The sequence below is a fragment of the Gopherus flavomarginatus genome, chromosome 11, assembly GCF_025201925.1.
Source record: "Gopherus flavomarginatus isolate rGopFla2 chromosome 11, rGopFla2.mat.asm, whole genome shotgun sequence".
Lineage (NCBI taxonomy): Eukaryota > Metazoa > Chordata > Testudines > Testudinidae > Gopherus > Gopherus flavomarginatus.
Window position 1 is genome coordinate 24,378,517 of NC_066627.1, and position 24,426 is coordinate 24,402,942.

The 24,426-nt window shown below is 46.1% G+C and overlaps 1 protein-coding gene across 7 annotated transcripts in view; it reads left to right on the top strand.

Moving 5' to 3' along the window:
* Positions 1-24,426, top strand: part of CBFA2T2 (CBFA2/RUNX1 partner transcriptional co-repressor 2) — a 113,734-nt gene that overhangs the window by 82,281 nt on the left and 7,027 nt on the right. For 5 of the 7 annotated variants that reach the window (XR_007768455.1, XM_050917347.1, XM_050917350.1 and 2 more), the window contains 9 exons: positions 1,535-1,678; positions 11,682-11,923; positions 13,816-13,905; positions 14,880-15,061; positions 15,846-16,099; positions 16,814-16,899; positions 19,323-19,518; positions 21,739-21,807; positions 22,781-22,971. Coding sequence is in view for 6 of the 7 variants with exons in the window: in XM_050917347.1 (XP_050773304.1) it covers positions 1,535-1,678; positions 11,682-11,923; positions 13,816-13,905; positions 14,880-15,061; positions 15,846-16,099; positions 16,814-16,899; positions 19,323-19,518; positions 21,739-21,807; positions 22,781-22,971 (1,454 nt within the window). In the remaining variant the exon portion in view is untranslated. Of the gene's footprint in view, positions 1-1,534; positions 1,679-11,681; positions 11,924-13,815; positions 13,906-14,879; positions 15,062-15,845; positions 16,100-16,813; positions 16,900-19,322; positions 19,519-21,738; positions 21,808-22,780; positions 22,972-23,109; positions 23,351-24,426 lie in introns of those variants that run through there. The other 2 variants (XM_050917353.1, XM_050917348.1) reach the window with 2 other exon arrangements.

Consider the following 24,426-nt stretch of genomic DNA (forward strand, 5'->3'; position numbering starts at 1 on the left):
TGTAGGCTGTGTTGAATTCCAGCTTATGCCAAGCGGTGAAGGTTGAAACATGTCTAACTGCTAAGCTCTCCTCCAGGCCTTTGGCAGCCTTGTTGAAAAAGCAGGTGGTCTGCAATGATAGTTCCCTTTGGGTTCTCACACACTGCACACAACACATAGAAGTGAAAGACAACTGTCACTTCCTTCCTTCCTTCCCTTGCTCCCTCCCCTCACCTCCCCCTCCCTGCAAAAAATAAAAAAATTTTAAAAAGGGCCAAGGCCCAGATGGATGTGCTGGAAATCTTTCAACGTTTTTTATGAAGGGCATGCTACAACATAGTCACAACACGTGGGCTTTGTCTTTTACTGCAGGCAAGTGGAGAGCTATCTCAATGTCAAATCCTAGTGGAAACAAGACACAGATAGTTTTTATTGATGTAACTAGTTGACCTCAACCCTAGAGCACTCCACCTGGGATTGATCTCGACTAGCTATATCGAGATTAAAAACTACGGTGCCATGTCTCCACTAGGATTTAACAGTGAGTTAGCGGTCACACCTTTTGTAATGAAGACATGGCCTTAAAGGTGAAGTGGAATGATGTTTTATAAAAACGAATAGTTTTAAGAACCGAAATCTTTAGGAGAATACTGTACTGTATATGCATCCATAGGTTTTATAGTCTTGATTTTCAGTGCCCACATAAGTGCTAATCTATTAGATGTATTTATCTGAATGCTCACACCTCCTTCCTTTTGTGTGTGCTCGGGTAGCCCTGTATTTCTGCAGGGGTGCACAGCCCGTGCTGTTCACAGAAGGGAAGCGTGCATTTGACATCTGCAAAGACACACCTGCTGGAGCACTGAATATCAAACCTTGAAACAAAAGAGCTTTACAAATGTCTCCTTTACTTACCTGTCAAAGCCTGAGTTTGTTCTTTCCACCAGCCACCTGATGGCATCACAGGCGCCTTGTAAAGAATGTAACTCTGCCTTGTGTTGTGTGATGGTGATTCCCCAGAGCTATGTGTCTGACCTCAAGTTTTAATGAGGGGTGGAGATGTGGAAGTCTTTCATTTTCAGCTGCCTCCTTTAAAACTATGGGTGTGATTTTCAAAAGAGTCTAAGGGACTTAGCAGCATAAATCATACAGACTTTCAATGGGACTTGTGTTCGTGAGTCATTTCTCAAAATCCCACCCATGTATGTACAATGTGCTGGCAGGAGTAGGCTGGTTCTGCCAGGCAGGTTTGTTACTTTTGAAAAGATTTAACAAATAACCAAATAAAAAACTTGGACCAGTATGTGTTTAATGCGTGCGCTCGTGATCAGTCCAGCCTGTAGTGTGCTCCATATCCATATCCTGCCTGCAGAGGTTTTAACCTATTTATTCAGGTTCTTGTACTGCCCTCATCCCTGCAAAATATGAGCACCCTGCTTTCTCTCCTACTGCCCCCAGCGTTGTGAGTTCAGAGGAGTGATTTGGTTTGGGACAGAGTGTATGTGTGCTGGTTTGACGTTCAGTGAGCGTTAAACTCTTTTTCCTCTTTTAACAGTTGCTAGTGAGAAGAGGGTGCCAGTGATGCCTGGATCACCTGTGGAAGTGAAGATACAGGCAAGATCTTCTCCTCCAAGCATGCCACCACTGCCACCTGTGAACCCAGGCGGACCCCGGCCACTGTCATTCACTCCTACAGCATGTAAGGCTTGTCTGTACCTTGGTCTGATCTGATGTTAGGAAGCTGCTTTTCCCCTTGAATTTTCAACAGGACTCTTAATTTCGATATGAAGGAAACATTCCATTTTTTAAAAGTTGTTGCCAATATTGCAGCTGTTTTTGTGTATTGATACCCAGAACAGAGATTCGTTAAGCATTATAGCATGCACTTCACGGTAGCGAAGAACTGGGATCGGGGATTGAAGCTATCCTACCAGGTAGTTTATCCAGTGCCTCTCCCTACTGGTGCAGAATTGTTCACTTGGTACATTGACTCAAATACAGAAGTGCTTTTTCTAGTTTAGTTTTAAGTAAGACAAGTGCAGGCGCTCGCACTGCTTCCCTTGGGAGATTAGTCCATGTGTTGATGTATCTCACTGCCAGGCAGGTCTCGTTGCTTCTTATTATTCCTCCTTCTCCGCTCAAATCATCTCTCTCCATTTCAATTATTTATACCCTTCCAATAAGGTTGGACTATCATTGTCCCTCCTAGTCATAATTCAGTCCCTCCGTACCCCTGCTCTGTTTGGTTGCTGTTCCAACTACTCCCTCTAGTTTTTCTTTCTGGTAGTGTGATGCCTAGAAATAACACTCTCCTACCTGCAATAGCACCAGCACCGTACAGCGGGGTATTTCCCTCTCTACTCCCTCATGCCGCACTGATGCAGTTCAAAGGAACTTGGACTTTTTTTGATCCTATTATGACATTGCAAATTCGTATCCAATGTACCATCTGCTATATCCCCAAAGCCTTTATCAGCATTACAGCTTTCCACTTTTCTTCCTTCCATGCAACAGCTGAGTTAAGGATTATCTTTCCCCAAATGCACTAGGCGCATGTTTTAAAAAAGTTAATTCTCACTGTTCTTCGAGTGATTGCTCATATCCATTCCAGTTAGGTGTGCGCGCCATGCGTGCACGTTCGTCGGAAGATTTTTCCCTAGCAACTCCAGGGGGCAGGTGGCCCCCTGGAGTGGTGCCGCTATGGCGCCTGATATATACCCCTGCTGGCCCATCCGCTCCTCAGTTCCTTCTTGCCGCCGTGTTGGTCGTTGGAACTGTGGAGCGCGGCATAGCTGTCCTCCACGTACCTAGCTTCCCCTTGTTCACTCGTTGTATATAGTTATCGTTAGTGTATAGAGTAATTAGTTCATAGTTGTCAATCAGTTATTGTGTATAGTTTAGCGGGTTCGGGCTCTAGCCCTTCCCCGCACCCAGTGCCCGGGCTCATGCCCGGTTTGCCGGGATTCAAGCCATGCTCGGCCTGTAAGAAGCCGATGCCCACGAGCGATCCCCACGACGCCTGTCTAAAGTGCCTGGGGGAATCACACATATCTGAGAATTGCTGCATTTGTAAGGCCTTCAAGCCACGGACCAAGAAGGAGAGAGACCATCGTTTAAAGACTCTCCTTATGGAGGCAGCTCTTAATCCTCCTTCCTTGGCACCGAGTCCTGACACCACTCCGGCACCGAACCGCGCCAGCACCGCGAAGACGCCTCGACACCGGCTTTCCCCGGCGCAGGGTCCCGACCGCAGAACATCGACTTCCTCTACTCCTGCGAAGCAAGCTTGTGCGGACCGCCCGGCACCGACTCCTGCAGCAGCCCCGACTCCAGTCATACTGTTGACTCCGGCCCCGAGAGGTCCGTCGAGTCCGGTCTTGGAGAGCTCCCCAGTGAGACCCGTGGTCGAGCTGACGGTCCCCTCTACGCCAGAAACATTCTCCTCGGCCAGGGACCTTATCGCAATGACCGAGTCTGCTCTGCCTCAACCCCCGGCACAGCCGGTGCGGGTTCTTCAGTTTAGAGGCAAGCCTGCAGCCATGAGACCTCCGTCCCTGGAGTCGGCGGGCCGGCACCAATCTCCACCTAGTTCCCGGCACCGCTCCAGGTCCCGTGGAAGGTCTCGATCGAGGCTCTGCTCGCAGTCCCGGCACCGCTCACCACGGCGGTACCGGTCGTACTCACGGCGCAGATCCATCTCCCAGTACTCTCGGCACCGCTCCGGTTCTAGTCATCACTACCGGCACCGAGACTCCTGCAGCCACTCGCGCCGTCGGTAGTCCCGGTCGACCTCCCGGCACCGAGCTGGTGGCAGGTCCCAGTCGTGATCTCGACACCGTTATGATTCCTGGTACCGGTCTCCGGCACCGAGGAGGTCTCCACCAACGGGGGCGAGGGACCCATACCAGCCTCGTTCGGTCTCTTCTCTCCCCCCCCAGCCATTCCACCAGCCGTCTGTGTCCTCTCAGGCAGATAGTCTATATGCCCCGGACACAGACGTACCTGCAACCTTGTTCCTTGAGCCCCAGCCTCAAGAGCATGGACCGCAGCAGTGGGGGTTCTGGACGCCTTGGCCATACCATCAAGCCCAAGGCCTTCATCCTGGTCCCTCACGTTCCAATGTCTCAGAGCACAGGGTTCCTGAGGCCACGGTTTCCCGTCCTCCTCCCCCTCCCGTGGAGGAAAGGTTGTCCCAGCCTCAGGACCCCGAACCCCCTGTGGAGTCGGACGCAGTTCTTCAGGCAGAGCCCTCCGCAGACCCGCTCCTCCCAGGTCTCCCCTCTTCATCCTCCCCGGACAAGGCTGTGGCTGGAACATCATCTACCAGCCCGCCTTCACTTGACCTTAGGGTGCACTAGGACCTCCTCAGGCGTGTTGCACAGAACGTGAACCTGCAGGCCAAGGAGGTCTCGGAGATACAAGATCCAGTGGTGGACATATTGTCAGCGGATGCCCCCACTAGGGTTGCCCTTCCGTTTATTAAAACCATTCAAGCTAACGCCACTACCATCTGGCAGTCTCCGGCTTCTGTTCCCCCCACTGCACGAGGGGTGGAAGGTAAATACATGGTCCCCTCAAAGGGGTATGAGTACTTGTATGTCCACCCGCCTCCTTATTCCCTCGTCGTCCAATCTGTGAACGAGAGGGAGTGTGGTCAGCAGGCCCCAGCCCCAAAATCCAAGGAGGCGAGATGCATGGACTTACTCGGCCGAAAGGTCTACTCTGCGGGGGCCCTCCAGCTCCGCATCTCCAGTCAGCAGGCCCTCCTTAGCCACTACAACTATAACACCTGGGCCGCAGCGGACAAAGTTAAGGAGCTACTCCCTCAGGAAGCATGTCAGGAGTTTGCGATCCTCGAAGAGGGCAAAAAGGTCACGAGAACTTCCTTGCAGGCTTCCCTAGACACCGCGGACTCAGCTGCACGTACTCTGGCATCTGGCATTACTGTGTGCCATATTTCCTGGTTGCAGGTCTCCGGCCTCCCCCCGGAACTCCAGTATACCATTCAAGACCTCCCATTTGAAGGCCAAAGCCTGTTTTCCAACAAAACTGACCCGAGGCTGCAAAGCCTAAAAGACAATAGGGTCATTATGCGCTCCTTAGGGATGCATACACCCGTAATCCAGCGCAGACCCTTCCAGCCACAGCAGCAACACTGGCCTTACTCCCATCCCCGGCAGAGGCAAGACTTCGCCAGACAGAGAGGCAGGAATTGTCGCCGCAGACAATTTGGCAACCAAGGAGGCCAGAACCAGAACCCCTCCAAGCCTTCTTCCGGGCCAAAACCTTCCTTTTGAAAGTGCACCCGAGGGTGTTGTACCAGTTTCGTTGATGGATCCGTCCCCTCCCTTTTCCAACCGTCTTTCCCTTTTCCTCCCTGCGTGGTTCCAGCTAACATCGGACCGCTGGGTCTTACGCACACTGGAACTGGGATACCACCTGCAATTTGTTTCAAACCCTCCCTCGTCCCTCTTCAGGGACCCCTCTCACGAGCAACTCCTCCTACAGGAGGTGCGAGCGCTCCTCATCAAAGGAGCCATAGAGGAGGTTCCCGAGCTCGAGCGAGGCAAGGGGTTTTATTCCCACTACTTTCTAATCCCCAAGGCGAAGGGAGGTCTCAGACCTATTCTCGATCTGAGGGAACTCAACAGATACCTAGTAAAGTTGAAGTTCCATATGGTCTCCCTGGGGACCATTATCCCATCCTTGGATCCTGGAGACTGGTAGGCCGCCTTCGACGTTCAAGATGCCTACTTCCATATAGCCATCTTCCCACCCCACAGGAGGTTCCTCCGGTTTGTGGTCAACCGACAACATTTCCAATTCGCAGTCCTCCCGTTCGGCCTATCTACAGCTCCAAGAGTGTTCACCAAGTGTATGGCTGTAGTCGTCGCCCACCTTCGCTGCAGTCGTATACACATATTCCCATACCTAGACGACTGGCTTATCCGGGGGACTTCCGAGGCGCAAGTCCTCAGTCACGTCCACATTGTCAAGAACTTTTTCTTAAGCCTAGGTCTAATGATCACTGTGGAGAAATCGACGCTAATCCCCACACAGAGGATAGAGTTTATCGGCGCCACCCTGGACTCCACTCTTGCCAAAGCCTCTCTGCCTCTATCAAGGTTCCAAACTATGGCAGCCATCATACGGAGATTGCAAGCAGCGCCCCTGACCTCGGTGCGTACCTGTCTTACCCTCCTGGGCCACATGGCGGCCTGCACGTTCGTAATGAACTATGCAAGACTCCGCCTAAGACCCCTCCAGTCCTGGCTCAACGCACAATACCGTCCGACCAGAGATTCTATCGACATGGTTGTCACCATTCCCCAGGACGTCTTAGACTCCCTCCGGTGGTGGCTGGACCCTTCCATGGTGTGTGCGGGGCTCCGGTTCCATCCGCCTCAACCCTCGGTGTCCCTGACAACAGATGCCTCCTCCCTGGGTTGGAGGGCTCACCTCGGGCTCCTGCAGACCCAAAGCCTGTGGTCACCTCGCGAGCTAGCCCTCCACATCAACGTCTGGGAGTTGAGAGCGGTCCACCTTGCTTGTCAGGCGTTCCGTCAACATCTGCAGGGTCGTTGTGTCTCGGTATTCACCGACAACACGACGACCGTGTATTATATAAACAAGCAGGGCGGCACGAGATCCTCTCCCATGTGTCAAGAGACCTTACAGCTCTGGGACTTCTGTATAGCCCATTCTATTCACCTCATTGTGTCCTTTCTCCTGGGGGTTCGGAACACTCTGACGGATCATCTCAGCAGGTCCTTCCTTTCCCATGAATGGTCCCTTCGCCCGGACGTTGATCTTTCGCTCTTCTGGAGGTGGGGGTTTCCCCAAATGGACCTTTTCGCATCCTGCGGGAACAGGAAATGCCAGATGTTCTGCTCCTTTCAAGGCCTCTCGCCGGGTTCGGTGGCGGACGCCTTCCTTGTTCCGTGGACGACACACCTGCTCTATGCCTTTCCACCGTTTCCGCTCTTCCACAAGGTCCTATTGAAGGTGCACAGGGACAAGGCCCGCTTGATCATGATAGCTCCAGCGTGGCCCCGGCAGCACTAGTACTCCATGCTGCTGGACCTTTCCATAGCCGACCCTGTCCCTCTGCCCCTTCATGTGGACCTGATCACTCAGGACCATGGCAAGCTCCATCACCCGGACCTTCAATCACTCCACCTCACGGCATGGCTCCTGAGTGGCTTACCCGGTCTGAGCTCCATTGCTCTACCCCAATGCGGCAGGTGCTCCTGGGCAGCAGGAAGCCTTCCACTAGAGCGACCTATTCGGCCAAATGGAAGCGTTTCACCTGCTGGTGCGCGGAACGGAACTTCCTTCCCACTGAGGTCTCCATTGCTAATATCTTAGACTACATCTGGTCCCTCAAGCAACAGGGCCTAGCGATATCATCTCCCTGGGTTCACCTGGTGGCCATCTCCACCTTTCACCTAGGGGGGATGGCCTCTGGGTGTTCTCTCACCCTATGGTGACTAGATTCCTTAAGGGCTTGGAGCGTCTCTACCCCCAGGTTCGCCGCCCTGCCCCTACCTGGGACCTTAACCTGGTTCTGACCCGGCTCATGTCCCCTCCATTTGAACCATTAGCGACTTGCTCCCTTCTCTATCTCTCATGGAAAACCGCTTTCCTGGTGGCCATCACATCAGCGAGACGAGTCTCGGAGCTTCGGGCCCTCATGGTAGATCCCCCGTATACTGTGTTCCACAGGGACAAGATGCAGCTGAGACCGCACCCAGCCTTTCTCCCCAAGGTGGTATCAGTTTTTCATGTTAACCAGGAGATCTTCCTACCTGTCTTCTTCCCAAAACCCCATTCAACTCGCAGGGAGCAGCAGCTACATTCACTGGACGTCCGTAGGGCGCTCGCTTTTTACATAGAGCGAACCAAGCCATTCCGCAAAACCCCCCAACTCTTTGTTGCAGTGGCTGAATGTGTCAAGGGGTTACCCGTCTCCTCACAGAGGATTTCATCGTGGGTAACGTCCTGCATCTGCGTTTGTTACGACTTGGCGCACGCCCCCCAGGGCCACGTGACTGTGCACTCCACCAGGGCTCAAGCCTCATCGGCTGCTTTTCTTGCTCACGTGCCCATTCAGGAAATCTACCGGGCAGCAGCCTGGTCTTCTGTCCATACTTCGCTTCCCACTACGCCCTGGTTCAGCAATCTAGGGATGATGCAGCCTTCGGCTCCACCATGTTACACTCTGCGACATCTCTATCCGACCCCACCGCCTAGGTAAGGCTTGGGAATCACCTAACTGGAATGGATATGAGCAATCACTCGAAGAAGAAAAGACGGTTACTCACCTTTGTAACTGTTGTTCTTCGAGATGTGTTGCTCATATCCATTCCACACCCGCCCTCCTTCCCCACTGTCGGAGTAGCCGGCAAGAAGGAACTGAGGAGTGGACGGGCCGGCAGGGGTATATATCAGGCCCCATAGCGGCGCCATTCCAGGGGGTGACCTGCCGACCCACCGGAGTTGCTAGGGTAAAAATCTTCCGACGAACGTGTACGCGCCGCGCGCACGCCTAACTGGAATAGATATGAGCAACACATCTTGAAGAACAACAGTTACAAAGGTGAGTAACTGTCTTTTTTCTGCCCATACGTCTCATCTTTCTAGCTACCTGTGTATTATTTTACTGCCCTCACTGATGTTTGCAACACCTCACAATTTAGTGTCATCTGTGAGTTTCACTTACGCTTAACCTCTCTGCCAGAATAGAATAATCAGATATTCTGTAATACTTATCACTGGACTACCCCATCAAACTTTCCCTCTCCCTCATCTTTGATACACTGTTTTTTTTTTATGGCATCCTACTTTATGGCTATTCAGTCTTATCTAAACCATTTTTTAATTAATTTTTCAAGTAAGGTTATATATCACACAGTCTCAGATGCTTTGCTAAAATCCTACTGGGGTCTGGTCGTTTGCTAACTTAGGTTTTACTAGCATTGCAGTGAAGTAGGTCTGGTGAGGATTAGTCTCATTATTTATATTCCAGTAGTGCTTAAAGGCCCCAGCCAAAGTCAAGCCCCTCTGAGCATGGCTCTGTACATACGCCATAGTAACCTGTCCCAAAGAACTGATGATCTAAACTGAACAGGCAGACAAAAGATCCTGTGGGAAAGACTTGTCTGACTTCACCCAGCAGGTCAGTAACAAGGCTAGGAATAGAACATGGATTTCCCATTCCAGTGTCCTACCCAGTACTCCATGCTAACCCCCTTGCTTATTACTTATGGTAGTTTTATCTAATGGTTAGTTATTGCATTTTTTTCCCTCTTTTTTACTATGAATAGATGTTAATTGTGGGAAAATAATTGCCGGGATCCTACTCCTTGAAATTCATTATGACATTTGCTTTTATCCAGTCTTCTAGCACTGCCCCAAATGCTTCTCTTGGATGCATCATGCATGCTAATATCATAGAATGCCCATCATCTAGTCTGGCTTCTTTGAATGTGTTTAAATGTTCCATAGATTCTTTACTTTTTATTTTTTAAATAGAAAAATACATTTTAAAAAACACATTCAGATCTTCCTTACCCATAATAATGACACACACAACTCATAAGCCATTTTTTATTTTTCTTTGCAGGTCACCTTTAAAACAAGAGCTCAGCATGTTGTCGTTAATTTCATTCCCTCTCCCTATGTTAATGGACCTACCTTATACCTAGCAGTACTTTCCCTCCGTAGCAGCCTTTTCACCCCATTCATCATGAACATGAGCAAGCTTTGATATGTTTTTTCTGTCCTTATCTTTCCTGTGAATCGGTAACTGACTCTGGTTATTCTTCTTTGGTTGTCTCCCCGCTTCTCCACTGCCATGCCAGGTGTGTGGTGCTTTTATAACCTCAGATCTCTGAGCAGCCCTTGAGCGGTTTAACTGCCCTAATCCTTCCCTTCCCGTCATTTGAAAAGGTCTTACTTGTGTAGTCGTTTGAAGTTGAAAGGCTCTCATTTTAGAAGGACACAATAATTTTATATAATTTTTATTAACTTACCATAGTTTGCACTATACTGAGTTTATAAATAATTTGTCCAGGCTGTTTCTCATGGTCCAATTTGGTAAATATTGCTGGATTTTCCTGTTCTTTCAATGAAGATGAAGTGGTCATATCTGTTTTTCTTGAACAGCCATGTTAACTCTGCTTCTCTCTCTGCGTGCATGTGTACATGTGTGTGTGCTTCAGCATCCCAAAAAGACAGCGCAGTCCTAGGAATCCTTTCTGCAGTGCTGCTCCAAACAGTGCCCCTTAAAAGAGGAGCAGTAATGTTTTTATACTCTTTGGGGCCTGATCCTGTATTACTTCCTCAGCCAAAACTCCCAATGACTATAATGGGTGTTGGTGTACAAGGAGTCCAGAATTGGGACTGTAATTTTGAAACAGTGGATTAACTTAAAATATGTTTTGAATCTGATGTACTTTTCCACTTTGCAATTCATGGTTTAGGTCGCATTTGGACCTGAATCTGATGCCTGCTTTCAGCGTTTCCCAGACAGGACCTCAGATTGCACAAGAACTGTATCGGGATCTGAACAATTTTTCAAATCCCTCCTGAAGCCCCTAAACATCAGCAACTTAGTCTAATTTAGTCAGAAAGCATGTTGGAATAGACTAACAAGGTCACCAACGTTATCAGATCAAAAACGGCAGACACTTGCAAAACTGAGGCAGATGTAAATTCCCTGGGTAGCAGCATGGCCCTGATCCTGCAGCAGGATCCACCTGGATGGACCTTTGCACCACAGCAAAGGCCTCTTAATGTCAGCAGTGCTGCATGTGAGTGCAAACATCTGTGCTGTCAGATGCTTGGCAGGACTCCGGACTAAGTGAACAAAATTGATTTACCTTGAATTTGTCAATTTTTAAGACCAGAAGGGACCATTGCAATCATTTAATGCAGGGCAGAGAACGTCACCCAGAAATTCTGGTGTGCAGCCTATAATTTGTGGGTGAGTTAAAGCATATCTAAGCCCGTGAGCTATATGTGAGACACTATTCTGCCTTACATTGTTAAACTTTATGAAGCTCAGCTCCTCGAGAGCTATCGCAACCATAGGTATTTATTTAGAAAGCATTTCTTTTTAACCCTAATTGTTAGTATTTATTTCATGTCTTTGGAAGTTAAGCTAGGCCTTGGGAGTCTATTAGAATCCACGCTCTTAATTTCAATAGGATTCAGATGAGAAAAACATTTTAAAAAACAGCTGTCTGGTAGGTTTAAAAAAGAAACTACGGACAGCTGATCTGGCCTGCAAACTGCTACAGCTGGTCTACAAGAGGCTGAATATTTAAACTTCCGTATTGGAACAGAACCAGAAGTGGAAAGGTGAGAGTGCTGAAAAGTAATGGGTATAAATGCCATTCAACAAAGCTGTGCCTGCATCCTTGTGTTTGAGTACATCAGCAGGAAATGTCCTGTGTTTTCATGAGCACTTAGAGAAACAAGTACAGGGGTAGAGGAAATAGACTCATTGTGGCCATTTTAACATTGTATTTTTGCTTTAACCCACAATTCAGAGATGCTCTGCTCTGTTTCTAGTCAGTTTTATTTTCTGAGTCTCTCGAACCGGCATGGAATTGTTGTGTGCCCTTTTTGAATATTTCTACAACATGTTGCAGCAGTGGTCACTGGTGCTTACATTTTGGTTTGGCTCTGCATTTCAGTGCCCAATGGGATTAACCATTCTCCCCCCACGCTGAATGGGGCACCCTCTCCACCCCAAAGATTCAGCAATGGTCCTGCCTCATCATCTTCATCCTCACTGACCAATCAGCAACTCCCAGCAACCTGTGGGGCCCGGCAGCTCAGCAAACTCAAGCGCTTCCTTACCACCCTTCAGCAGTTTGGCAATGACATTTCACCAGAGATCGGGGAGAAGGTCCGGACTCTCGTCCTAGCACTAGTGGTAAGCACTATCAAATGGAGTCCTGGAAGCTGCCCAAACCCAAAGCCTCTCAAATGGCCGTTGGGGCTTTTCTGGTGGGCCAGAGTTCTACTAGTGATGGGAATCTGGCAGCCGATGTGTATCTATTGCACAACACTATGCATTTGTGGCTTATGGGAAAGCTATTTACCAAGTTTACTAAACTTTTTAATAATGTTTACCCTGTCTCATAACTTTTCTGTTTTTCATCATCTTCATTTGGCTTCAATAAGCTGTGGAATCTCATCTGTATTTCTCTTCAGCTACTAGCTGGACACCACTAAGCTCCATGAAATCCAGAGGGCTTTGGGCTAAAATTCCTACCTTACAAATCACAGGCCTGGTGTATGTTTTATTCTAACTGAAAGTAGAGTAGCAGGTTTGATTTTTTTCAAAACAGTAATTTCCTATGATATAAATCATCTGCTAAAGGGTCCCGAACGTACTCTCCTCAGCCTCCTCTTGCAGATAGAGCTTCCTTGCAACTGAGAAGTGCGTGTTATTTTTTGCTAGATAAACAGTCTCCTGCTTGTGTCTTTTTGTAACCCTCTGGAACACAAAGAATTCCTAATTTTCCTGACTCTGGCTGCTGATGGATTTTGCTCTAATCTGCTTCCAAATGAAGGAAATGCCAGTTTGACACACCATTTGTTAAATACTGTCATGGCTTCAGTGTGGTCAAACTTAGTATTTCCTTGCTGCATGAGGCAGTGCGGTTTGAAGGAATGTGCAGAGGGGAGAGAGTCAGGAACTCACAAGTTCAGGCTCTGCCACTGACTTGCTGTGTGGCCTTGGGGAAAACCGATAATGTTTCTCTGCTTCGCGGGCGGGCCTGTGGTGAGAATGGATTGATGTTTGATGCGGTGTTCTGAAAAAGTGGTGGTGTAAGTGCTAAGTTTGATCTATACAGGCCACCATGGTATTTTCTGTAACTGTTCAGTATGTGGCTGACTGGTTGAATGCATATGCTCCTAAAGATAAGGAAAAAGATCTCTGGCAAATCCTGGGGTCTTCTGGCTACCACTGTACAGGGATAGCTGCTGTAAATTCACTGATTCAGTCACTATTTTAGAAAAAGGTAAATTCTAAGCCTCCAGTGAGCGGAGAGCCTCATGACACACAAAATGCTTCTGATGGGATACGTAGCAGAACACATGATGTGTATTAATGGCTATTTGCTCTTAATGCCAGGTTTGGGCTGCTCCACATCATTTAATTAGATACACTAGGAGAGCAAATGAAAATAGTGCTAAACTCTCATAAGTGTTGAAAATTAGCCTTAGCAAATGAAGGCTGAAGTTTCAGTGTCCTTCATGTTCACGTGTGTGCATGTACTTGCATGCACTATACAAATTTGTCAACACCTGTGCAGACTCTTTCAATGGTCTTAACACCTGCGTAAGTATTAGAATACAATGCTGGTGCAAAACCCATGGCTTGCTCGATACACACCTGCGTGTGCATTAGGATTTGTATTTATGCAAGTGTTAGAAATGATTATAGCGCATGCAGGCATTTTTACCTACAGAGTAGAAGGGATTGGTACCCAATCAGTGTTTCCAACCAATTCTTTAAAGCCATGTTTGAAATCACTATGGTGCTTCCACAGAACTCAAGCAATTTCTATTGTCCTTTGGGTTGTGGAGTACGTTTCATGGATTTGAGAAGTCTTTCAGTCATCCTCTGCTCAATGGACTGATAGGCCAGTTAGGAGATAAGGTGCTGCTGACTAAAATGTGGTGCAAACATTATTGATCCCACGTGCCAAATGGAAAGGCTAACTTCAAGTTTCACTGGTTTCCTTCTTCACACAGAATTTATTTTAAGGATTAAATTATGCAGAAGATGGAGTTTCATTTTGCTTCTTTTTACAGAACTCTACAGTGACAATTGAGGAATTCCACTGCAAGCTACAAGAGGCCACCAACTTCCCTCTTCGTCCCTTTGTGATTCCATTTCTGAAGGTGATGGTGAAACTGCAGAGTCTCGCTAACATGTTGTTTGGCAGCTGTGCAATTGCTGGGAACCAGTAAACCGGAAACTCATCAGAGCAATTACACTTAAGTTGCTGGAAGACAGACCACAATATTATACAGTCATGTTGACCTAATATGACCAGCTCAGAGGGAAAGTGTGACTTTGTCATGGACATCATTAAAGATCCTGTATTGTCCATTTCCCCTGGGCTGATTGCATCTGAAGGAGATGACTGAATTTCCTGACACATTTCTTAGCATAATCTCATTTTTCCACACATTCTCTTTAACTCCAAGTATCACAATTTATTTCTTGTTTACTCCATAACTAATTTCAGCAGACCAGCTGGGCATGTATTGAACAGAGGAAATACAAATGCTTAGAGAAGGGAGTTTCTGAGGCTTCAGAGAAATTATGCACTCCACCAAAACAAATCGGTAATTGATATGTAATGTTGAATGCTGTCATCTTTTCATTAGAGATGCACTAAAGGCATAAAACGTATGTTCTAAATGTTTGTTTATACAGCAACCTGGGATAGCCCTAACAGCGTATTAAGGCCTATCCTATCTATTTGTGTGTCAGAAAAATAAAACAGAACTAAATTCAGCAGTGATCTAATCAGGCCTTGCTTTCAGATTTGCAGGGCCCTGAAATAGTCAAGATGCTGGAATCACAAGGAAGATTATTGTGTAACGTTTTGTTTCCTAACGCAACTCGTTTCAGGCCCTCGCTGCTTGAGAGAACAATTTTTTCACATACGCACGTGTCACATATACAAACATCATACGGTGCCTTTTTAATGCACAGCAAGGCTATAGCACAGACACTGTTAATTTTAAACTGTGGACGCTAGTCGTGCCATTTTGACAGATAATTAGAGTCAAGTAGACAGACGGAATCGACACTGCTGTCAGACTTTACAAACTAAAACTGCAATGCAGTGCGACCTGTTTTCCAGGCCAACCTTCCCTTGCTGCAGAGAGAGCTGCTGCACTGTGCCCGGGCTGCCAAGCAAACACCTTCCCAGTACCTGGCCCAGCATGAGCACATCCTGCTGAACACAAACACCACGTCCCCAGCCGACTCCTCTGAGCTGCTGATGGAGGTGAATGGAAATGGGAAGAGACATAGTCCAGACAGGTAAAGGGAACTGCATGTTCAGTTCACTTTTTAGGTAGTGGCCCTGTTCCTGGAGCGGTTAAGTCAAAGTGAAATCTAATGCCGCGGGAGGATGTTGTTCTTGCCCTGTGTTAAGCCATATGGTCTGTTCAAACTCTCATTCACAGTTAATGACACCTCTAATTCACTCTCACTTCTGTGTCCAACATGGCTCCATAAAAATACTCCAAGAGAATGATGTGCTTATGAGGCTTCACAGGGTTTTCTTCAGGCACTGATACGCTATCAAGCGGTCTGCCTGAGAGTGCCTCGCTGGCTAGAAGCTAGCATGTCGTCTTCTGTCTGGCCTAAAATACAAGAGGTGGCTGTTCCCTGAGGCTTTCCCTGTGGAAGTGGAGTGCGTAGGGAACAAGAGGCTGTTCTGGAGGAGATACGGGGGTCAGGGATGGGTATGTTTTGGAAGTCTATTTTAAGCTTTGCTAATTGCATTTTGGATAAAGTTTTATGTGTAATTACATAGGATGGGCCTGGAGTTTAGAGAAGAGCAACTGGAAATAATTTAAATTAACATCCTCTCAGCTCTCCCCCCCACCCCCCAATGGCAGTGTGTCCTGTAGTTGTGTTTTGGGCTTTTTCAAGTGTAATACATTTGTTTTGCCTTCCCAGCTTGTTCCTGCTAAGTGCTGCTGCCCAGAGTCCTGGTCTGAAATCTGTTTCTCTCTCTGGACGGCTGAGTTCATCCCTTTCCCTTTCTGAATATGTTCTTAGTGCTGACAGAAATTCACCTCTTTTGGCTTCTTTGCAGAAGAGAAGAAAACAGTTTTGAGAGAGACCCCCTCCCGTCGGAGCCGCCAGCCAAGAGAGTGTGCACCATTAGTCCAGCTCCGCGGCACAGCCCTGCCCTGGCTCTCCCCCTCATGAATCCTGCTGGGCAGTTCCATCCAACCCCACCTCCACTCCAGCACTACACCTTGGAAGACATCGCAACTTCCCACCTGTACAGAGACCCCAACAAGCTCTTGGAACAGAGGGATATGCGCGACAGACATAGCAATCTCGGTAAGAGAGCCATGGCCCCGTCTCTGTCCCATACGTCATCTTGCCAAATCTGTCATGCTAGCACTTCTATGGAATGGTCCAGTACACAGCTGGGCAGCATACTGAGGAGATCTGCCAATAAAATGCATATTGCCGGAAATCGTTTTCTATAGGCAGATGAACCTGTGCGGGGTGGGGCAGCTGTATCTTAACAACCAGTTGCAGGAGCTCTTTAGAATACTGCGTAAGTGGAGCTATCTGTTGTCGTCCGAGTGGTCCCTCTTGCTGTAGGCAATAGAGGGTACGTCCTGCACTGCAATGGGGAGTGTGCCTCCCAGCATGGATAGACAGACTTGTCTTAACTCTGCGCAAGCTACCGCACTGAAGTAGCAGTGTTTACACTGTAGCTTGGGCTAGCCACCAAAGCTTACCCCCAGAAGGTCTGGTGGGCTTGGACTCAGGTGATTAGCTGCAGTGTAGCCATGTTCCCAGAGACTAGTTTCATAGAAAGTACATGCGTTTGGGATTAAAGGGAAAAAATACTTGCTCAAATCAAGGTTTTTCTCTTTTCCACGCCACTGCTCTTCACTATTGAAACATACATTTTTTTCAGTTTAACGAGCCTTATTTGTTATCTGCTGGCTGGAGCTACCAGACCACAATTTGAAAGTGTGGTAAAGTCTAATGGAAGAAATCATCCTGTCCGGTCCTAATTTTGGGTGTAATTCATAACAGGTTTAAATGGAGGCTATCAGGATGAGCTCGTGGACCATCGCTTAACAGAGAGAGAGTGGGCTGATGAGTGGAAGCATCTCGATCACGTAAGGAACCTAAAAAAAAAAAAAAAAATCCTTTGAGGGCCCAGCAACCAAACCGCCAGCTGCTTCATTTTACATGACTGGGTCATAGGTGGTGCCAAATCAGCATTTTCTGAGTGGCCTGGTTTAGTGTGCACTAAAAACATTTTAAAACTGCTGCCGAATTTTCTGTAACAAGTCTATGATCTCCTGTGATAATCTGGGTTTTGGCTAAGACGAAGTAAATGTCTTTGTGCTGTGAAGACAGTCGAAGGGGCGCAGAGCATCCTGCAGGTAAGGAAACCGCAGGAGGCAATATATTTTCATGGAAACTGCAGTGTAATGTAAAGACATTGTAATTGCTATTGCTAGCTAAAGAAGAACAAAGACCTTTTTTTTGCTGCTGTTGATAATGCAATGTTAAGTAGAGCGAGGGCATTGCTATCTTCTTGGTGTGTTTGGAAACGAAGGGCTACTTGTGACATGGACAGGTGGCACAAAATTGTGTCTTTGTGACAGCTGTCATCTTGCTTGGCATTGTGGGGATCGAACATGGGACCTCCAGAACTACTGCAGCTTGAGCAAAAGTTCGGTAGCTGAGTCTGTAACAGTCTCATACCCTCTGTGGGTCAGGCACAGGGGAATCTGTAACATACATTCACCTGGGGGTTAACCTGCATTTGGCAGGCACAAATGTCTGTGAATACTTGTTTATGACCTTTAAATAAGCTAATGCCTCTGTGAGCTCAATTAGTAACCATGGCACCTGCAAAACCAATTGGACCCAGTACTACCGCTTGCATGCACGTACAGGTACAAGACTGTTTCGAGTCTACGTACAAATATTAGCATTTTAACAGGTGTTTTCATCTACAAAGTGCTGACCAAATTGTGGGATAATTTTACATGTGCACAAGTGGAGGCTGGACAGAGGCCTGGCTGGAAGTTTACTCCAAAATACTGTTCATTCTTCTGATTCTAATCCTGAATTCTGGGACTCCATGAAGTCAACAAAAACTACTAAAGGCTTTTCAAATTGATCCTTGGATATAACAGAATTGTGATAAAATTGTGTTGTGAGAGGAGAGCTGATATCAAAGTTAAAGCATTTCCTAAATCCTACGGCTGGGATATGGCTAGCTACTGACAGCAGGGATCAGAGAAATCCATTTGCTGCAGAAAAATGCATAATTTGCGTTTTTACAGAGAATCTTTAGTTTTTACATTTTGTGAAAAACTAAAAACATGTATTAACTATTCACTACATTTTACTGAAAATAGCAGTATCACTTGTTCCAGAAATTCTCAAACTGAGGGTATGCCCATTGGCGGGAGGGGGGCCTGGAATGTATTCTGGGGCGGTGTGCGAAGCTACTGGCAGCCGGAGAGCAATTCTGTTAATTTATTTTATTATAATGATTGATGAGGCTTGTAGGTTTCGAACTTTGCTTAAAAATTGTAAATAAAACATTGTGTTCAACTGATAACTTATGTATTGTGGTTAGGGAGACTAAAGTTCAATGTTTCATTTTAATCACAGAAAAACGTGGATTTTTATGTTTGTTTGTTTTATCGGAGAACTTTGCAGTTTTTTATCATGGGAAAACTAGGATCCCTGCTGACAACTGTCTTTGTCCCTAAGGCAAAGTCAATCTAACTGGCCGATGGAGAATCACTGAGTACACACTGCATTCCCCTCTGTTTTCTGTGCAGCTCCAGATGATGGGAGTTGGATAGAAATTTAGAATACAGTATGCTCTTTGTTAACCTTTTCAGGAAGAGTGTCAGATTTCAGCCCTCTTTCACATGGCTGATGTGAAAGAGCCAGAAATTGTTTTGAAATTTCACTTCTGTAAATCAGTGACTTGATTAGAGCTGCAGACCAATAAAGGGAAATTTCTCACTAATTCTGTCCCACACTGTTTCAAAATGGGGCTCTCCATCAAATGTCAGGGGAATGAATAAAAACTATTTTTGAACAATAATTGTGGGAGAGTAGCTGATATTATTTCTTTTTTCCTGGCCCTCTGAACATATCAAATACCTTCCAGTGGTTGAAATTGTGCCAATAATTGGTCTAAACAGGGACAGGTCCCTAGTCTTACCTGTAGATATATAGTAAAGAATAAGGAGTCAAATAGGAACCTGCTATCATGGATCTGATAATGCTAAAGCAGGACTCATTTGAATAATACTTTAACAAGAAAAATCTAAGCTGTTGACAGAATGTTCTGCTTTATGTCACCGGGTCTTCGAATGTCCCTGATTTCCCCATGCATTCAAATGATTCTGCGTTCTTTGGTCTACATAAGCAGGCTGGGCCTGTTGTTGTGAAGTATGCTCTCAAATTGGCATCTTCCACTAAGAAACCATTCTCTGCCCTAGAGAATGCCAAAGAAACAGGCATCGGAAACCAGTTCTGAAAATTCACCTTTCCCCCCTAACAGGCTTTGAATTGCATCATGGAAATGGTGGAGAAGACTAGGCGCTCCATGGCTGTTCTGCGGCGCTGTCAGGAGGCTGACCGGGAGGAGCTCAACTACTGGAAGAGGCGGTGCAGCGAGAGTGCAGAGACAAGGAAGGGAGGGAGTGAATTCATCTCGAGGCAGCACAGTCCCGGGAGCTCTGACTCCATCAGCAGTGGTAGGAGAGGGAGCCAACTGCTGCCACGTTGTTGCAGGGCTGCTTGTCTGAGGCTGTGGTTCCACAGCAGTGTCCTCCAGATTTGAGGGAGATTTAAACCTAGAGACTTAGAAACAGGGCCCTTTGGTTCATCTAATGTATCAGATCTAAAAGCAGTGGAATGTGAAATGTTTCATGGCAACATCTGGTTGGATCAAGTGCTCTGAAACTTACATGATCAGTGAGTGACTGGAGGATGAATAAGTTGTTCTTACGGTCTGAGACTGAAAGGGTTTCTCCAGACTAGCCGTTGCCCTACTTTGAGAGTATCACATAGATCTGAAACTTGAAAACCAAGTTGATGTTGCGTTTTAGGTGCACCCCAAAAATAGTGAATGCTCTTTTTAAAAAATTGTTATTGGAAGCATGGTGAACTTGTAGCTGCCTGTAGTTCTGAAATGACTTTAGCAGCTTCCCCCAAACTTTGCAAAAATTAAAATTTCTCTATAGAAGTTTCTCTTTGGAAATATTTTGGGGGGAAGAGGACCGAGAATAGAGTGTAGAATGGTTGCAGCCATAATTATAAAATCAGTACTAATTGGCACCATGATAGCTCTGAAGGTGCCAAGGAACTGTAGGCTTTGTTTTAGAAGCAGGTTTTCTTTAGGAAGAAATCATTGTCATTCAATCCATTTAAAGTTATGAGGAAAGTATGCCCTATGAATGGCCCCTCTTAGTACATTGGAAGTACAGTCTTTAATGGTATGCCAGGAATTATTATTCTGCTCTGTTCTACTCGACCCTTAAAAATAGCACTGTGGAGTTCTGTTTGTCACTCAAATTCCAGATCACAGGCACTTAAATTACAAGTTAAAACATGTGTTGTTTTTTGTTTTCTCTACCTGCCTGCCCTACAGACTTACCTGGGGCTCTGAGAGTCAAGCTGGACTCATTCATTCATTTCTTTGCCATAGGTAATAAAGATGCTGCAGGACAAATGATTCCCTCAGGGACACCTGTGCAACCCTGTTGCCTTCAGTTGAGTTTTTACAGGTTTAACCAACTAGAACCTAGCAAACAATTCTGTTGACCTCACAAAAGAGACAGAACCCAGCTCCCTCTGTCTTATCCATGTTGATTCTAATGGAGCAATAAAGTGGTAAAAAGTCACTGGAGTCAGCAGATGGTAATGAATACACCCAGGGAGCAGATCTGTTCGGTACAGGGAGTACCATTGAACGTCGTTGCTTCTCAGAACACAACAGCCTTTTAAAGCTGCTCAAGAGTAAGGTAGTAGCTACAGCACCAAGGTGTTAAAAATGGCTTAAAAGAGCAGGAATCTTGTGGAGTTCTCCTTTAATAGGATGTAATATCAAGGACTGTGATACCAGTGGTTTTAAGCTAGAGGGTGCAGTTAGATCAAAAACCTCCAAGTCAGTGTAATAGCTGGTGTGTACATTGCACAGTTTTGTAAGAACCTATGGAACAACAAACTCTGATATTTCTGCCTCTTCCATTACCCTTTGACTTAGTTTAGTTTAATTTTTCTGAAGTCATGTGAACCTTTAGAAAAACATACTTTAAATAAAAAATACCAGAAAAGATTGTGTATAAAAGCCATACTACTGGATTTCTAAAACCTTTCCAATGGAAATATATTTTAAACGGCTGAGATCACATGATACCAAATAGAGATACTGTTTACCAGCATCTGTCACATTTGATCTCACTGAGCTTATGTAGTATTGGGCGTGTTGTCTGTACACCTATAGCTTTAAGAGATGCACAGTTTGTATTTCAGTTTTAGTCTGTGAGTTAACTGTCTTTGGGATATTTGAAAATGAAAAGCGCTTTATTTAATGTAATACATGGTTAGTATAGATTGATCTTCACAGTCATTGCACATAGCAGATGTTTGATGAGGTATATTTATAACTATAGCCTGTGATTATAAAGTATCAGAAGATGGAAGTGGATTACACTGTGCAATAAATCATGCAGGACGCTAATTAAAAGTTCATTTATCATCTTGCCATTTGATGAATGGTCTTAGCTGCAGAAATCACTTGCTTGGGTTTTAGCTATTAAGCCTATCGTCGTCCCTTGGTGCTTTAGCTAGGTTTATAGACACTGGCTGCAGGTTCTCATAGCTTTCCTACAGGGTTTGGAATGGCGTTTAAGCAAAATAATTCAGGGAGAGGAGACACTGCTGATCCGTCAGTGCATTCCTTGTTTCCACAGATTCCCAGCGGGACTTCAGCAGCAGGTCAGGGACGGGCTATGTTACTGAAGAGATATGGAAAAAAGCTGGTAAGTATTTGTAGATGGTCACTGGACAGAGTTACCACAAGCTTAAGATAAATGCAGATGGGACACAGGGCCAGATGCAAAGTCATGCTTGTAAAAAAGCATCTTGAATGTGCTGTTCCTTCCCTGGCTGGCTGGTTATACGCTGACCTAGATTTGCAAAGATGCATGCACCTGAGTTGAGCGCATGCTTGATGCGTGTGTGCAGTTTGGGAGTTTGCGTGCCACAGTCAGTGCATGCCCAGCCCAGAAGTACATATGCCTGGGGAGACAGTCTGGGAAGCTGTTGGAGACGCACTTGGGAAAATGTAGGTCTGAACTTGATCCACCCAACAGTCCAGTGTAGAGGTTTGGAGTTAATACATTGGGGAAACAAATCCCACTGCAATGTAACCCAGCACCATTTCATCTAAACTAGTCTGGGTCCCTCCATTTCTTGGGCCTTCAATCTGCAGGGTGTTTTTAGCCCTTTTTTTTTTTTTTTTTTTTTTTTTTTTTTGCCTACTCTTAATCTACTCCTGCCTGGATTTCCAATACTCTTGGTTTTCAGTGACTGCAGGTTGATAGGCTAATGACCAGATGCAGTTGGCATCAGGGCTGATCAGACGGCTGTGTAGAACCAGATGGTGGATTTAGACTGTTTCCCAGTAGGTAGGCTTATCCTAGTAAGCATCATGACAGTTGGCACTAAGTAGGCACTAACCCTTGTTGTCAGCCTCAGCAGAGTGGCCATGGATTGACTTGCCTGTGGCTACTGGACTCCCCTCTCTCCCTAGAGGCTGTCTCTTCAGCTCAGGGGTGAGGCTCATTGGCACGAGCAATGTTCTTATCTGCTTATTGTCTCTTTAGTGTATCCACCCTAACATTGAATAGTGCTGCCCAAGGGGGATTTTCCTTCCCAATCTCACTCGGTCATCTTTGTTCAAGGCTTGTTCTGCCTGCGAGGCTGGTTGATGAGGCTGTTGTTTTCTTCCAGAAGAAGCCGTGAATGAGGTGAAGCGCCAGGCCATGTCTGAGGTGCAGAAAGCTGTGGCCGAGGCAGAGCAGAAGGCATTTGAAATGATTGCATCTGAGAGGGCCCGCATGGAACAAACCATTGCAGACGCAAAGCGCCAAGCTACTGAGGATGCCTTCCTCGTAATCAATGAGCAGGAAGAGTCTACAGAGGTAAGAACCCAGCGCTGTATCCCTGCAGTCTGGGCTGGGAGAACGAAGGGCAGTGTTCTAGGGTGAGATATGGTGCCCAGTTCGCATTGACTTGCAATGGGCATTGGGCTCTAAACTCCCGTTTTGTTTCTTTGACAGCAGGATCAATTGAGAAATGATTCCATTGGGCATGCTGTGAAACCTGTGTAAGAGGCTGCCTCGTGTACGTGAAAATAGTGTTGAAGGGCCAGTATGTATGGGGATCCTGACTCGGAGCAGCGCCACAGTAGCTACACCAGATTTATCGCAGTACAAGAGGAAAATCAGAGCTGCTGGATACAGTTCTGTTTCAATTTCCTCTGGGTACAGCCACCCTTTAGCAACTGGTTTTGTAGTAGGCCCTGGAGAGATTTTTAAAAAAAAGTTGCCTTGTTTTTCTTAATGACTTTAAAATAATAATAATAAGTAATACCTAGCTCTTATCTAGTACTTTTCATCCATAGTTCTCAAAGCACTTCACAAAGGAGATCAGGATCGTTACTAGGGTGACCAGATGTTCCAATATTATCAGGACTGTCCTGATATTAGGGGCTTTGCCTTACATAGGCAACTATCTCACCCCATCTCTCCCTCCCAAAAAAAGTAAGTGTCCCTACTTTTTCATACTATCTGGTCATCTTAATCATTACCCACATTTTACAGATGGGGAAATGAAAGCACTGAAAGGGGAAGTGACTTGTCCATTGTCACTCAGCAGAGTAGTGGCGGAGCCAGGAATAGAACCCATATCTCCTGAATCTCAGCCCTGGTACCCTACCCCCTAGGCCACACTGCTACCTGAAAGACAGGCAACATCCAAGTTTGATTCCTCACTTAATTCCAGATGGGAATTCAGAAACTTACATGGCTCATTATATAGCAGTCTGTAAGTGTGTGTCCATCTGTGTGTGCAGACCAGCATGGTGAATATCATCTTGGATATTTTGAGGTTTGTGTTGTCTTACAAAACATGTGCTGCATAACAAATTCATTTTGAGATAAACACTTAACTGCACCCCACATATAGCCTCAATATTTTTCTCATTCGGGAAAACTCATAAAGCCTAGTGGAGCATGAAGAATCGTGAGCAGATCAGTGCAAAATTTTAATTTGATCTTTCCAGGACTAAAAAAACCCACAAATATACCCAACAGGGTATTTGCATGTTTTCTAGACAGTGATGTTTGATTCCTTCATAATTAGTGGGCACTAACAGGTAAAGATTGATTTTTGTGAACATGAATTATAACCTTCCTCATTAATAATGCCTAACATTATTACAGTAGAAATTTAGTTTATTTACCTTTTCAATGCCCCTCGTCTTGAGCAAAGAAAATAACTTGGTCCATTCTTTTTCTCACAATGCTTCAATATTAAGATTGAATCTGTTGTAGGGGAATATTTAAATACAGTGCTAACACTTTTTCGCTGGTCTC